The sequence below is a fragment of the Miniopterus schreibersii genome (genome assembly GCF_964146895.1).
Source record: "Miniopterus schreibersii genome assembly, chromosome: 9".
In the NCBI taxonomy this organism is placed as follows: domain Eukaryota; kingdom Metazoa; phylum Chordata; class Mammalia; order Chiroptera; family Miniopteridae; genus Miniopterus; species Miniopterus schreibersii.
This window is the reverse complement of record NC_138118.1, coordinates 9,265,651-9,280,090: the sequence shown is the minus strand read 5'-3', so window position 1 is coordinate 9,280,090 and position 14,440 is coordinate 9,265,651. Positions and strand designations below refer to the sequence as shown.

Genomic DNA, 14,440 nt, shown 5'->3' with positions numbered 1-14,440 from the left:
GTTGCCCCCCTAAATCGCCTCCTCTACCCTTTGTGGTCTAGCTTTCCTCCCACCCTTCACCCCTGGCAACCACAGATCTGTTCTCCACCCCTCTGGTTTCCCCTCTTCCAGGACTGGTCTCATCTTTAATGGGACCCCTTTCCTTAGAAACGAGAATAAATTGAGGCCCAGTGGATGAGGAGGGCTCTGGAGGCCCACCCTGGCTTGACTGACTCTGAGAAGCTCCAGTGTCATCTGATTTATATTCTGGTTTTCAGCTAAATATGCCACTTGAGAAAAAGGTCCACCAGCGAAACACCCATGGCAGCATCCCCAGCGCCGTCGGGGGGGGGGGGGGGTACTCACGTTCGGCGATCTGGAGCACGGGGTAGCCCAGGTAGAAGCTGAACTCCACCTCGCTCAGGTTCCTGAGCAGCTCGCTCACTTGGGTCCCGTTCCAAAACCCCTGCGCGCCTCTCACGGCGAAGACGATGTTCACGGGGCCCCGGCGGGGCGCCACCCGCGGAGAGCCCACGGTGATATTCAAGATCTGAAAGGAGGAAGCCGGAGTCAGCTTCTAAATCCAGTGAAAACGTTCCGCTGAAAGCCTGGCTGTGGTTTCCCTCTCATAGTTTCTCTCACCGAAATTCAAAAACAGGGAACATTTTTAGCCCCAGCCATGTGGCTCAGTTGGTTGGAGCATCACCCCGTGCACCGAAAGGTTGCAGGTTCAGCCCTCACTGGTGTTGCTCAGTGGTTAGAACGTCAGCCGGCATACCAAACGGTCACAGGTTCGATTCCTAGTGAAGTGCATGTACCTCGGTTACAGGTTCACTCTCCACCCCTGGTTGGGGCGAGTGCAGGAGGCAACCAGCCAATGTGTCTCTATCACATCGATGTTTCTCTCTCTCTCTCTTTCTCTGTCTCTCTCTCCCTCCATCCCCTCCCTTCCACTCTTTCTGAAAAGCAATGAAAAAAATATCCTCAGGTGAGGATTAACCGTAAATTAAAAAAAAGAAAGGTTACAGCTTCTATTCCCAGTCAGGGCACATACCTAGGTTGCGGGTTTGACCCCCGGTCAGGGTGTGTACAGGAGGCACCCAAGCAATGTTTCTCTCTCACACTGGTGTTTCTCTCTCTCTCTCCCTCAAATAAATAAACATATCCTCGGGGGAGGATTTAAAAAAAAAAAAAAAGAGGGAACATTTTTAAAGGAAGAGTAAACGGGCTTTAATGACCTGGTTCCCTTCTGCAATACTTTAAATCCTCAGGATACCGAAGATGTTTTTTACATTAAGTGATGAACTGAGCACATGCATCTAGAGTCCTGTCCCTCCCCTCCCCCTCCCCCTCCAGATCCCACAGAAAGAGCAATAAAGCTGAGCAAAGAGGAATACGTCCACAACAGCGCTGAGAAAGGGTAAAAACCTGAGGGCCTTTAAAATTTCTGGAAAATGGAAAGGTTGGAATCATGTTGTTTTAAACCAGAAAGGTGGGACCAAGACCCAACACACACACAGGCACAGGCCACAGTGGAGCTGAGGGCCGTTCTCCCAGGCTCCACAGTCGGGATCCACAGGAACCAAGAGCCGGCTGCCATAATTAATTAAAGGCTGTGTGCCAAAGAGCCCAGGCAATTTCCTCCCTCCTCTTTCCCTTCTAACTGCCACACCCAGGCCAACACAGAGGTGCCAACAGCAGCCACATCTCCACCCAGAATAGCCCAAAGTACTGCTCCCTAAGGACAGTGAGCTTCCTGCCTGAAAGACCAAGAGACTTTGCCTCAGCAAGGAGGTGGGTAGAGACTGCTCACAAGAGACAAAGGAGGAGAAACAATGAAAGAAAAAGCAGCTCTGCCATGAAAAACACACTGACTTGCCCCATCCTGGGGTACCACCTCCCTACCTTGCACTGGGGGCAGGGGTCCCTGTCTGCCCGTCTCTGACAGCCCCAGAAAGCAGCTCACCGCAGACACAGTCTGCCCAGTGCCCAGCGCTCCACTGAATCTCCCATCAGGACACAGGGCTGACGTGGAAACAGACTCGACAGCTGAAGGGGAAAGCCAACCAAGCTTCCAAAAATCAAGCACCTGCTCCTTCATTCCTAACACCAACCCACCAACCGTCTCCAGGAATCTGAGGAAAACTAACAGCGCAAAAGCAAAGGACCGAGATTGACACAGCACCGTGGCTGCAGAGAAAATCGAGATAACTTAGCACACAGAAGACAACTTCTAAAAAACTCTAATGTCCTCAGAGACTTTCAAGGTGATATCACATCCTTATGCAAGATAATGCTGCATCATTGCAGAGAAAGGCTGCAATAAAAAAAAGAGCAGAGAACAATGAAAAAAGTGATGGCTTAAAGAAAATTCAATAGAGGGGCTGAGTAACATAATAAATGCAGCTGAAGAGTAAATTAATGACTTGGATGACAAAGTTTAGAAAATCTGTAAAAACAGCGATTTGTAAGAGATTAAAAATATAAGAAAAATAAGAAATATGAAAAGTGAATCCAAGAGGACCAAAATCTATTTACTATGAATTCCAGAAAGAGAAAACAAAAAATATGAAGGAAAAAATATTGAAGAAATATAAAAACAGCAGCAGTTTCCATACAATACATCCACAGCCTGTTCTTTGGTTAGTAGCTATACTCCCCAGATTTAGAGGGACGCACTGCCTTTCTGCTATTCCATAAAAGGAAACAACAGTGTATTTAGGGCACTCCCTCCACTGGATATGCTATAAGTTGATAAGGTTCCTTTGTAGAACATTCTTGAATCTCCTGCATATGCTCCTCTCAGCTCACCGTATCTGAGCTCCCTGGTTACCCCACCCAAACGCCATGGAAAGAGATCAACCCTGATCTACAGGAACAGGACCTCCTCCACTGAAGGGAATTAGCAAGAGCACGTGCACCTCCAACGAGACATTATGAAGCGAGTTCCTCCGGAAAGGCACTCGGTGCTCTTCTCACCTGCACCGTGAGGTTATAGGTGCCCTGCTGGTGCTTCCTCACTTCGGAGAGAGCTATCATCAGGCCTTTCTCGATGCGCTGGGTGAAGTTGCAGAAGCCAGTGTCCACGCTCGGAGGCACAAACTGGAGGACTGAAAGAAAACAGCGAGCACAGGCCCATGAATGAGGCTCTCGTTTCTCTAGCAGAGAGGAGTGAGGAGACAGAGAAACAGAACCTAAATCAACCAACGGTGCCAAAGCGACGTTATCATTTTTAAAAGGGAAAATGCTTAACTGACTGAAACATTTCACATGTATGTGAATTAGAGATGAATTCTTGAGTATTTATAGGTGAAATGACATGACATCTGGTATTGCTTTAAAACACTCTGGCTTCCTCAAAAAACGTGTTGGGATAGATCAAACAGAATTGGGACAATGTTGACAATGTTTTAAGCTTAGTGACGGGCCCATGTGGGCTTATATGTTATTCTCACTACTTTTGTATGTTTGGAAAATGCCCACAATAAAAAGTTAAATATGACAGAAATAATTACTGCGAATTTTAGGGGGTGAGATGATGATATTATTGACAGATATGTATGTATGCATGCATGTAGATATGGATACGTGTATATGTGTGTATGCGCACGCATGTATTATATATGTTTAAGAATCCTTATCTTTAGAGACATAGGCTGAAATACTTATGAATGAGATGATAAGACATCATAGCAAAATAATGTGAGATATTCGCGAGATCGATCCATGCTGTCGCAAATGTCAATATTTCAGAAATAAGTCGGACAGGAAAAGTCAAGAACCAGGATTTCACTCTTGGTTATAAAACTGAAAGCAACAAATGAGCAAACAAGATCAAAAAAATCTCACAGGCACAAACAACAGTATGTTGGTTACCGGAGGGAAGGAGGGTGGGGGGTAGTAGAGGGTAGAGGGGGTCAAACACACGGTGACAGAGGAGACCTGACTGGGGGGGGGGGGGGGGCACACAATGCAATATACGGATGATGTATCATAGAACTGTACCCTTGAAACCTATGTAATTTTATTAACCAACATCACCCCAATAAACTGAATGGAAAAAAAACAAACAAAAAAGAAAGTAATGTGAGAGGAGGGGATGTGGATGGGGCATGGATGTAACAAGGAGTTGAAAATTGTTGAAACCGTGTGATAGGTACAGGGGGTTCATTAAACTATTCTGTGTACTTTTGTATATGCTGGACATTTTCCTTGATTATAAAGTTTTTGAAATTTTAAATATTTTTAAATCTTCCCCAATTAAAAATATATATATATATTATTTTAAAAAGAGCGAAATTCAATTTACAAGTCAGAACAACTGTGTGGTCAGTGTTCTCACCCGTTTGAACTTGGAACCTGGACTCCGGCACCAGGAAGGAGGGTTTCACAGCCAGGATTAAAGGAGTCTGGTCACGCACAAGTTTACTATTTATAAGCACATTTATGACTGATATTGCCGTGTAAACGAAAGGACCAGATGTTACCAGGAAAGTGAAGTCAGCGAACAGTTCATAAACCTATAAAAATAAAAAATGACAAAAGATAATAATTATCAAATTACTGAATCGAATTACCATCGATGAAATGAACAGGAAGTTGTACAGAGTAGAAAAATAATAAAGTAAGGTAAAAAAATAAATAGCTGGTTTTACAGGAAGGGCTAGTGGTTCACAGACAGCCAGATTTTTATTTTAGCCATTACTTTTACACATCTGCTATCCTCGAAAACAGCACAGAATTACAAGAGCAAGGATGGCGAGAAAGAAGAGCCAACATGAGCTGAATAAGGAATTATGGAGAATTCAATGTGTTTGCTGTGTTTAACCCACATATAAAGAAATAGTCATTCTATTGAGCGGTGTTGGCCAAAAGAAATATGTGAGCCCCACATGCAATTATAAAATTTCTAGAAGCCACATTAAAAAAATAACAATAACATAAAAAGAAACATGAAATTAATTTTAAAGACATTTTACTTAACCCAAGATACCTATCATTTCAATGTAAATTACTAGTGAGATACTTTACATTCCTTTTTTTCACTACGCCTATAAAATCCAGTGTGTATTTGGCACTGACAGACCACATCAACTCAGATGAGCCCCTTTTCACAGGCTCAATAGCCACATGCGGCTTGTGGCTCCCACTGGGAAGGTGAGGGGTCTAAGCGTGGCTTCCGAGCTCATCAGGGGAGAGGAGACACTAGCACAGTGCCCACCACAGAACATCTGGAAATGTATCTCTATCCCACTGAATGTGCAGAAACACGCATATGCACGCTCTCTAAAATCCAGTTTCAACTCTACTCCAAGTTCTTTCAGGTAAATCAAGCACAATCATTAGGGTCATCACCCCAAACTCTGGTCTTGGAGGCCCTTTGTTCCAACTCTGCCAACACAACCCTCTGATTGGACTGACTAAACCTGGCCCAGTCTGGGGTCAGGAAGGGCTTCCACTACACTGTGCCTTCACCTGGGCTCCCGAGTCAGACCCCCAGCCTCAGGGACCCACCTTGAGCTCCACGGCGCGGTTGAAGTGAATTCTCAGCACCTCCTTGATGGACGTAATGATGTACTCCTGCACAGCTCTCCTGGCCAGCACTGCAAATCAAAGCCACCAGCAAATGCAGGTTAGTGTCACTGTGAACAAGGCAGGCCTTCCATTTCTGGACCCCAGGGCAGAGCCAGTGCTGTGCCGAAGTGTAGCAGCGGTTCCAAAATTCGTTTTGTAAATAAGGCCCCAATGAGGAAAAGAACATAGTGGATCTTGAAGGTACCAGGTCAAGCACACACAGCATCAGCTCGACACGCTAAGAAAGCCCTCGACGCTTTGCCTCCGCAGGTGAGAGCAGGAATCTGATTCTGTGGCCAACCCCGGGGACAGAGCATGGAGTTCTCGTGTCCAGCAAGAGTCAAGTTCCTTCAGCAACCCATAAACGTCATAAAAAATGACGTTACTCAGGTTCTGCTGCATTACTCTAAATAGTCCCCCATGACCCACCACCCTAACCTCCACCTTCTCGAACTGATCAGAGTAAGACCCAAAACTGCAACATTGGGATATGACTCCAAGAATCTTTGGGAGGAAAAGATCATCAACAAATACCTTATAGTTTCTCCAAATATCTAGGGTTTCCCCAGAGCCAAGAGAGGTGAGAAAGAGCTTTGAGGAGGCCTGGGGTCAGGTCGGCCCTGTGTGCGAAGGGCAACCTCCCACAATGGGTACGTGTGGTCAGTGCCTTCCTAAGAATCCGTCATGGGTGCACGGAGAACACGCTCCCTTTCAGTACAGAGCTGCCTTTTAAAAGGACCCTTTCAGAGGACAAATAATCACCCCGGCCCTCTTTTCTCTGATATTGAATTACAAAAAAAAAAAAAAAGTAAAAATCTAAATGAAGATTCTAAATGAGATATTACTTCCTGTGGTCAAAAGTATCACTGAGAGCAAAGACGGCATTCATCTCCACTTAAAAATACCATATAACAAACAACATTTGTAATACTGTCAACAATAAAATATATATATAAATAACAGTAAATTAAAAACACCGTGTAACAGTACGGATACTTCTGCACAACTCTGCACATTTACTAAAACTGTTCACGTGTACATTTACAATGGGTGAATTCTACCCCAAAACGCTATGAAAAATACATGGATCCCTAACAAAGGATATCAAACTCATTAAATGTATGTCATACATGAAAGCTAATCTATGCTACCTATGGTTGATATTCTTAGAGATACTTCTAAAATGGTTTCTAATTATATGTAGACTAATAAACTCTAAAAGACACATTAGAACCGTGAGTATCATAAATGTCATAGGATCCCAGAGATAAAGAAGCTTTCAGTAGTTCTTTTAATAAGCTTCTTGTAACTGACCACTTTGTAACTATTGTGTAACAACTGTGTAGGAAGAAAGAAAAGTATCTTGTCCATTAGAAACTCTTTTCTGTCCCCGCTGGACTGCTGGAATCCCAGATGAAGTTCACCACTTGGTCCCAACCTCCTTTCCTGCATAATTACCTCCTCCCATTACACAGTCTAATCAATGACCAGCCAAGCTGAATGTCCCGGGGCTGTCCGACCGCCCCACCTGTGCGCACACCCTCAACCTGGAGGACACTTCCTTCCATCTTCGGATGACAGCCTTTCACTCAACCTCTAACGTCACCTCCGATTCATCCCAAATAGTCACTCAGCGAGCTCTGCTTCAACCATTCTCAGTGCAGCTACAAGGCTCAGCGTCCGCCCTACTGGACTCTAAGCGCCTCGAGGGACCGAGGGACGGAGGGACAGGGCCACGTCATTCATCTCTACATCCTGGAGAGCTTCTAAAGGCCCTCCACGCACACTCCGAGCGAGCGCCACAGTTCCTTGTCACCTGGGTTAACAAATGGCTGTCGCATTTGGGGCGGGCACGGTGAGGAGAGCGAAGGCTTCAGCTGCTCCCAGCCCTCTCGGAGGCAGCAGCAGCCCCGTGGCGGGCAGAGGAAACACGGCTCACGTCCCTCGTCACTCAGGACAAAGCCCAAGCACCCTCCTTCTCCTTCCCACCTCCACCTTCCCTGTTCCTCCCCCCCTCGTCCACGCCGCTCCTGCTCTGCCCAGCTTCTTCCCCCGTCCACCTCCACCCCTCATCCCCACCAAAATCAACCCCCAGAGCCGGCCGCTCACCAACACTGTGCTGTAAGTACATGGGCGCGGTCCCGGCCTTCACGCACGCCTGTCATCTCCCACGGAGAACGGCTGGCCTGCGTGATCGGCCCTCCGGTCTCGTGGGACAGGCAAGGGAAGGTGCCACTTGTCCGCCAGTCACTCAGGTTTGTTTCAACCGTGTCTCCTAAGCACCCACTGGGTGGGGAGATCCAAAGACACATCCCAGCAAAGGCTTCTAAGGTTTAAATCTTCTATTTGTTCTTATTGCTACCACTAACTACTACGCAGTATTTTGGGGGTGCTCCTTACGTGCCAGGTACTGGGTTGAGTATTTTATATGCATGAATGCACATTTAAATCTTTACAATAACCCCATGAAGTGGGTGCCAGTATCGTTCTTGTTTAAAGTGGGGGAAACTGAGGCTCAGCGAGGGCGAATGACTGTCTGAAGGGCTCACAGGTGGCCAGCAAAGGAGTGAGGATCGCGAACCCAGGAGATCTCCGGGCCTCAAGCCTCTCTCCACTCTTTGCCACGATGCCGCACATCACACAAGCATTTCAAACAGCACCTTAGAAAGATCACCCCAACCGAGAGAGACGACGAAGGAGGGCCTTACCAGTTGTGATCAAATAGGCATCAGGAACTGTAATGTCGCACACATACGGCGGCCTGGTGGCCACCACTGCCGGAGTAGTGACCACGGCTTCGGGAGCGGAGGTGGGGCCCGGATGAAGGGGTGCCGAGGGAAGAGCCGTGCTGCTCTCGGGGGGATTCTGACTCTGGGGTACGCTGTTCGGCACGGTGTCCGCAGCATGGTCGGGGGCGGCACTGGTACGAGACGCGCTCAGCTCCCTGGAGGTGCTCATCGGGGACTCTGTGCGTGGGAGAGATGGGCCCACAGACAGTGGGTCTGTAGGTACCGGTGAGGGGGCCACTTCAGAAACAAATGAGGATGCTGGCGGCAGGGACACGGCGGTGACCAATACTGCGGTGGTAGGAACGACTTTGGAGAGAGAGGGTAAGACAGACGTGTGATCACCCAGAGCACTGATATCGCCATCGGAAGACGCTGGAGTTGAAAAGAGAGATGATTCCGTCAGAGTGGGTGTCGTGTGAAAGGCAGTCGAGAGTGACATCGAGTGAGTGCCAGCGGTGAAAACGTCCAGGAGGGGCTCCGACCCGGAGGGCACCGGCGTGGCGACTGCAGATTCGTAGGACGTGAGCGGAGACTCAAAGGAAGAGGTAGTTTCCGAGAGAGCTGAGGTAAAGTGAGCTTCGGAATCTGTCAGCGAAACTGCTGATGCTCCAGAGAGCTTGGGAGACTCGGAGGAGAAGCCTGAGAGAGGTGGCATTTCTGAGTAACTAGGCAGAAAAGTGGATGCATTTAAAAGGAGGTCTGAGCTGGGCCAGAGCTGAGAAAAGTCAAGGTTTGTGGAATTAGGGACAGAGAGCCAAGGTGGCTGCAGATGGAGAGAGTCGGACAACGTAAGTGTCTCGACCAGGGTGGAAGAGGCCTGAGAAATGGACGCTGACAAATCGCTCGACGTGAGAGGTGGGACCGCAAGTGTTTCTGAAGGTGACGGGACCGAGCGGCCGGCCTCCAGCGGGGGAGTTGAGAAGAAGCTGGAAGCAAACTCCCAGTGGCTTCTGGTTTCATGCTGAAAACAGCTGGAGGGCTCTCGGTCAGGAAAAAGTGAGGCCTCCACCGAAGGCTCCAAAGCGTAAGATGGGGAAAGAGTTGGGTCCCTGGTAGCCAGCGATGGCGAGTTTCCATTTGCTGAGACGGAGAAAGATGAGTCGAGGAGGACCCCGGGGCTGGCCGAGGGGAACCCAGCTGTCACACTGGACGGCGGCGCTTGAGTTTCAATGGCAGAGAAGGAGCCGGAGGACGCAGTATCGAGTGACAGGGGCAGGGAGGGGCGGCCGTGGGAAGGATACGCGTGTGTGGTCACGGCGCTACTCACGTCCACCGCAGCTGCAAGGCCCGTGCTTGTTTCTGAGGTTCCCACGGACCGAGAAGACAGCGGAACCATTGGTCTTGAGGGGAAAAGTCGGTTATATTCTTGAGGATCTTCCTCAAATTCAGAGAAGTCGGCGACTACGCTGCTCGGGGGAGGAGAGATGCTGCTCGCTTCCAATAGGGTCATGGTCTCGGCCCCGTCGCCCGATCCCATGTCTTTCTCCATGAGGCTGGTGGACAGCCCGTGCCGCGGTGACACCGCGGTGCAGGACACGCACCACGTGTACGGTCGGAGCGGAGGCGCTGGGCTCCAGGCGGGAGTGTCGTCCGCATGACTTGGGGCCACTGAACTGCCAGGCAATTGGGGCGCTTCCCTGGAGCTGCCGGAAAACACGGGGTCATAGGAAACGTCGGCCGATGGAACAGGAAAGGACACAAACGCAAGAGGGGTTGAAAACAGAGCTGGATTTACGCTGCGGCTGCTGCTCCTGAAAGCAAGGGCCGCCTGTGATGCAGCTGCAGCAGGAGATGTGCTTGGAGACATGGTTTCTTTCAGGCTCCGACTCCACACAGTGGTCACATCGGGGTATCCGTCTGCACCTGGGACCAGAACATCCTTTGGAGGCACTGAGACCTCCGCCGAGGTGGGGAGTGGCTGTTGGGTAATGCGATCGCCTAACGGCTCAGGCACTGAAGACGTCGAGCTAAAGAGGAGAGTTTCTATGCCCCCTGCTCCTGAAGCCACGACCTCCAGCAAAGTCCTGCTCGATGAGCGCCCATAAGGGTCAGTAGGATAAAGCACCAGATTCCTACTAGGGGTTGGAATCATGCCCTCGGAAGTGAGAAGAGTCGACCAAAAAGCACTGCAGCGCCCGGGGAACTCGGCACACGCTGTCGGTTGTTGTGCTGTGCCTGGCCAGGCGGATGTCACTGCTTCATCTCGTGGAGAAACACTGGGCAAGGATGGCGTCGGCGCGGAGTCCAGTGTTTCCTCGGGCAACCCTGGTGGGCTGGCTGTGACGTACTGTAAGGGAGAAACCACGCGGGAGGAGGTCCACTGAGCTTCTGGCAAAAAGTTATCCATTTCATCGTCATCGATGACCACCTCGTTGCTCGTCGCGGCCACGGAATTTGCCACAAAGACGCTGTGATCTGTTGTGCTTTGGGTCAGGTCTCCTGGGCTAAAAAAGGCTGTAACAAAAGTAGCGGCGGATGGAGGTGACAGGAGGCGGAGAGAGCTGCCCTGCTGGGACCCTGGGGCAGTCTCTGGTAAGGCCACGTGTGCAGTGCTGTGCACGGTGCTCTCCTTCAGTGCGAGCTCCACGGAGGGCGAAGAAAGGTTGTGCTGGTCCGGAGAAAGCTCACCTACAAGGCAAACAACAGCTGGGTCAGTGGAGAGGCCACGCAAGTCACACTGCTCACCTCTGAATTTGGATATAAAAACATATACTCTTTCAACCAATACCCACTCACTGAGAATATCCACGATTCATAGACGTCAAACAGCTCATTGGAAGCCACAAATTGCCAGCACTACTGTCAGGGTAACAACTGCAAACAGTCACACACTTGAGCTCCGGCCTTACTTAAGCTTGTGTGTATGTACACAATGGCATTTTTTTAAATGTCTTCATTGATTTCAGAGAGAGAAAGATAGAAATATCAATGATGAAACAGAATCATCAATCGGCTGCCTCCTGCACGCCCCCTACTGGGAATTGAGCCCAAAACCGGGGCATGTGCCCCGACTGGGAATTGAACCGGCGACCTCCTGGTGCATGGGATGGCGCTCAACGAACTGAGCAACGCCAGCCAGGCCACAATGGCATTTTTTTCTCTTGCTTTCTAACGTCACCAACAGAATGGAGGTGGCCTTGGGAAACTGTCTAGTCCATTCTCTCATTTATCACAGGAAAAAGAGAGGTTCACAGAAGGTAAACTAAAATCAATTACATGCTCACCCAGACAGAGGTGGAGCTGGAATCTGAATGTAAACCTGCCTGAACTCCCAAGCCCATGTTCTTTCTCTTCCATAGAGCTGGCTCTTGAGATAAATGAACATGACAACTCTGACAGCGTCACTCACACCCAGGTAAGAGAGTTCAACAGTTTCCTAGTTAGACAGCCTTCTACATTTAGGCCTCGGCTACCTCCAGGCTCAGCTCTCACGGCTCACTGCTTCAGTCTCACAACTTCCTGACTACGCTCTGGCCAAAGGAGCTATCTGCAACTCCCTGAACCCAAATTCTCTCTGGCTCAGTACTTTGCACATTCTGGTCCCTCTGCCTGCAATGCTCTTCCCTAGCTCTACACCTGGATGATGGATGACTACTGGTCCTGCAGATGCAGCACAGATACCACCTCCCTCCTCAAGTTGGGTTACTACCTCTCCCCGGCTTCTACTGTCATATCCTTTTATCATGCCCCACTGAAATCAACTGTCTGCCCATTACACGGCGAGCTTCATGAGGGACGGTTGATCTGTTTCCCTTACATAAAGTAAGAGCCAATAAGCATCTGTTAAATGAATGAGTGAGTGGTGTCTTAGGACCAAGTTCTAACATGTACCAAAAGCATCCTCTCATCCTCTCAAACTTTTGTATTCTCTGTCCTTGTGACAGCTCTCGTGATCATATAAGTGGTTTAGGCGTCTCCACCTCTGATCCAGATACAACGCATAGAGAAGCAGGACACGTGGTGGCCGAGAACCCTGGTGAAGGCCCAGGGTACTGTCCACTGCAGCACAGGCTGGGGACTGAGCAGCTATCATGACTCATAACATCCACCTCTCACTTACCCAGGCAGTCTATCAGAACACGAGTGTGTGAATTAGTATAGGGATCATCTTGAATTCACTCCTTTTATTTTTCAAAAGTAAATTATTTCTACTTTATGTTATTCCTGGCAATATGGCAGGCTAGAAAACTCAAAGCCTTCCCAACTTAGTAACAATTATGCTTAACAAAACTCCAAAAACATCCTCTTACGTGACTGAGTGAGCCTGCAAGACAATAGGGGGACATGTGTCGAGCACAGGAGCAAAGCAAGAGCTGGACATTGGAGGTCATCAAATGCTAAAGTCACCAGATAGCCTAGAAGGACACTAGACCACGCAGCCTAATGCTTAGGCCATCGATTGTCAACTTTTCTCATCTCATGGCACACATAAACTAATTACTAAAATTCTGCGGCACATCAAAAAATATATATATTTTGCAGATCTGACCAAAAATTAGGTATAATTTTGATTCATTCACATCGGACAGCTATTGTTGTGTTGGCTGCTGTCATTTTTTTATTTGACAATCTAAGGGAAAAGAGGTCAGTGCCCCAAACTAAAAAGTCAAGTATTGCGTGTTTTAAAAAGTCTTGTGGCACACCAGTTGAAAATTGCTGGCTTAGGCCGTGGGAGAACGAGGGACAAACGTTGGTTCTGGACAAGTGAAGAACCTAACTGAAGACCATCTCCAAAAAGTAGAGACCCAGGAAGTGCCAGAGTCTCAGGGAAAACATGACTTAGGAAGAAAATGATCCATCTCTCAAAGGACAGCAAGAAAAAGTATCTGTTACAACTCTGACTTTGTGCAAATATTTTATAAAAAGTCTCCCCAAGTTTGGAACTTATACTATTTGTATGGTTCAAAAAAGTATGTGCTGAGAATCATAACTGAAAGTGGACCAGGTCTCCAACACCTATCAGAGCTAACATAAATCATCTCCAGAAGAACACACTCTCAAACTAAGCATCAAAGTATTCTGCAGCTAGAACTCCAAAAAATTATTGCAAAATTTAAAATTAACAAAACACATGAGGAAATAAGGAACTATGGGAAAAAAGTCAAGAAACCACCCAAAAGAGGAAAAACAAAAACAAAAAACACACAAATAGTATCAAATCTGTAAAGACTTCAGATACTGGAATTATGAAATATTTTTAAAAGTATCTTAATACATTTAAAAGAATAAAGATGGGACAGGAAACATGAGTAAGGAGCAAGAGACTATGAAAAGTAGCCAAAAAGAATTGGGGGAGGGGGGGACAAAGAACATTTAGAAAGAAAAAATATATAATAATTTATATAATTTATATATATTATATAAAAATATATAATAATTTTAAAACTCGATATATAATATATAATAAACGATAAACATCAATTTAGACACAGCTGAAGAGAAATTTAGTGAACTGGAGGATAGATCTAAAAATTACTAAGAACAAAGCACAGAGAAACAAAAGACTGAGAAATATAAAAAAAGAGACGTTAAGAGACATGAATGATAGAATGAAATAGTCCAACATACATTTGATCAAAGTTTTAAAAAGAAGTGACAGAGGGAACTGGGTAGAGACAATATTCAAAGATAGCACTAAGAATTGTCCAAAATTAATTAAGATACATGAATCTTTCCATTCAGGAAGACCAAGAAATCCCAAGCAAGGTGAATGTTTTAAAAACCTATACCTACACACGTGATCATACCACAGACTACCAAAGACAAAAAGAAATCATAAATGCAGTCAGAGAACAGAAATGGCAATTACACCATCAGATACCTACTTCACAGAACTAGGAGCCAAGTGACATTGAAATAAACTTTAAAATGCTAAGTACAAAATACCTGACATCTTAGATTTGAATAAACAGCATTACTCTCTTAGTTAAAATAAGGACATTTTCAGATCAGCAAAAAGTGGTCATACCAACAGAAAACTCAGTAGAGAAGTCTCTCTAAACAAGAATAATTCTCAACATCACTGATAGGTTCTGCAGCTTTAAGAAAAACAATGTATCAGTTTTACCATAGGCTAAAAGTTATAAACAAGAGTTAAA

At 47.0% G+C, this 14,440-nt stretch overlaps 1 protein-coding gene across 2 annotated transcripts in view; it reads right to left on the bottom strand.

Annotated features, from left to right (window-relative positions):
* The window catches only part of KIAA1549, a 110,019-nt gene that overhangs the window by 54,305 nt on the left and 41,274 nt on the right, over positions 1–14,440 (bottom strand). For both annotated transcript variants that reach the window (XR_013999544.1, XM_081147057.1), the window contains exons 2-6: positions 8,262–10,970; positions 5,494–5,582; positions 4,322–4,499; positions 2,959–3,089; positions 346–529 (exon numbers count right to left, since the gene is read on the bottom strand). Coding sequence is in view for 1 of the 2 variants with exons in the window: in XM_081147057.1 (XP_081003183.1) it covers positions 346–529; positions 2,959–3,089; positions 4,322–4,499; positions 5,494–5,582; positions 8,262–10,970 (3,291 nt within the window). In the remaining variant the exon portion in view is untranslated. The remainder of the gene's footprint in view (positions 1–345; positions 530–2,958; positions 3,090–4,321; positions 4,500–5,493; positions 5,583–8,261; positions 10,971–14,440) is intronic.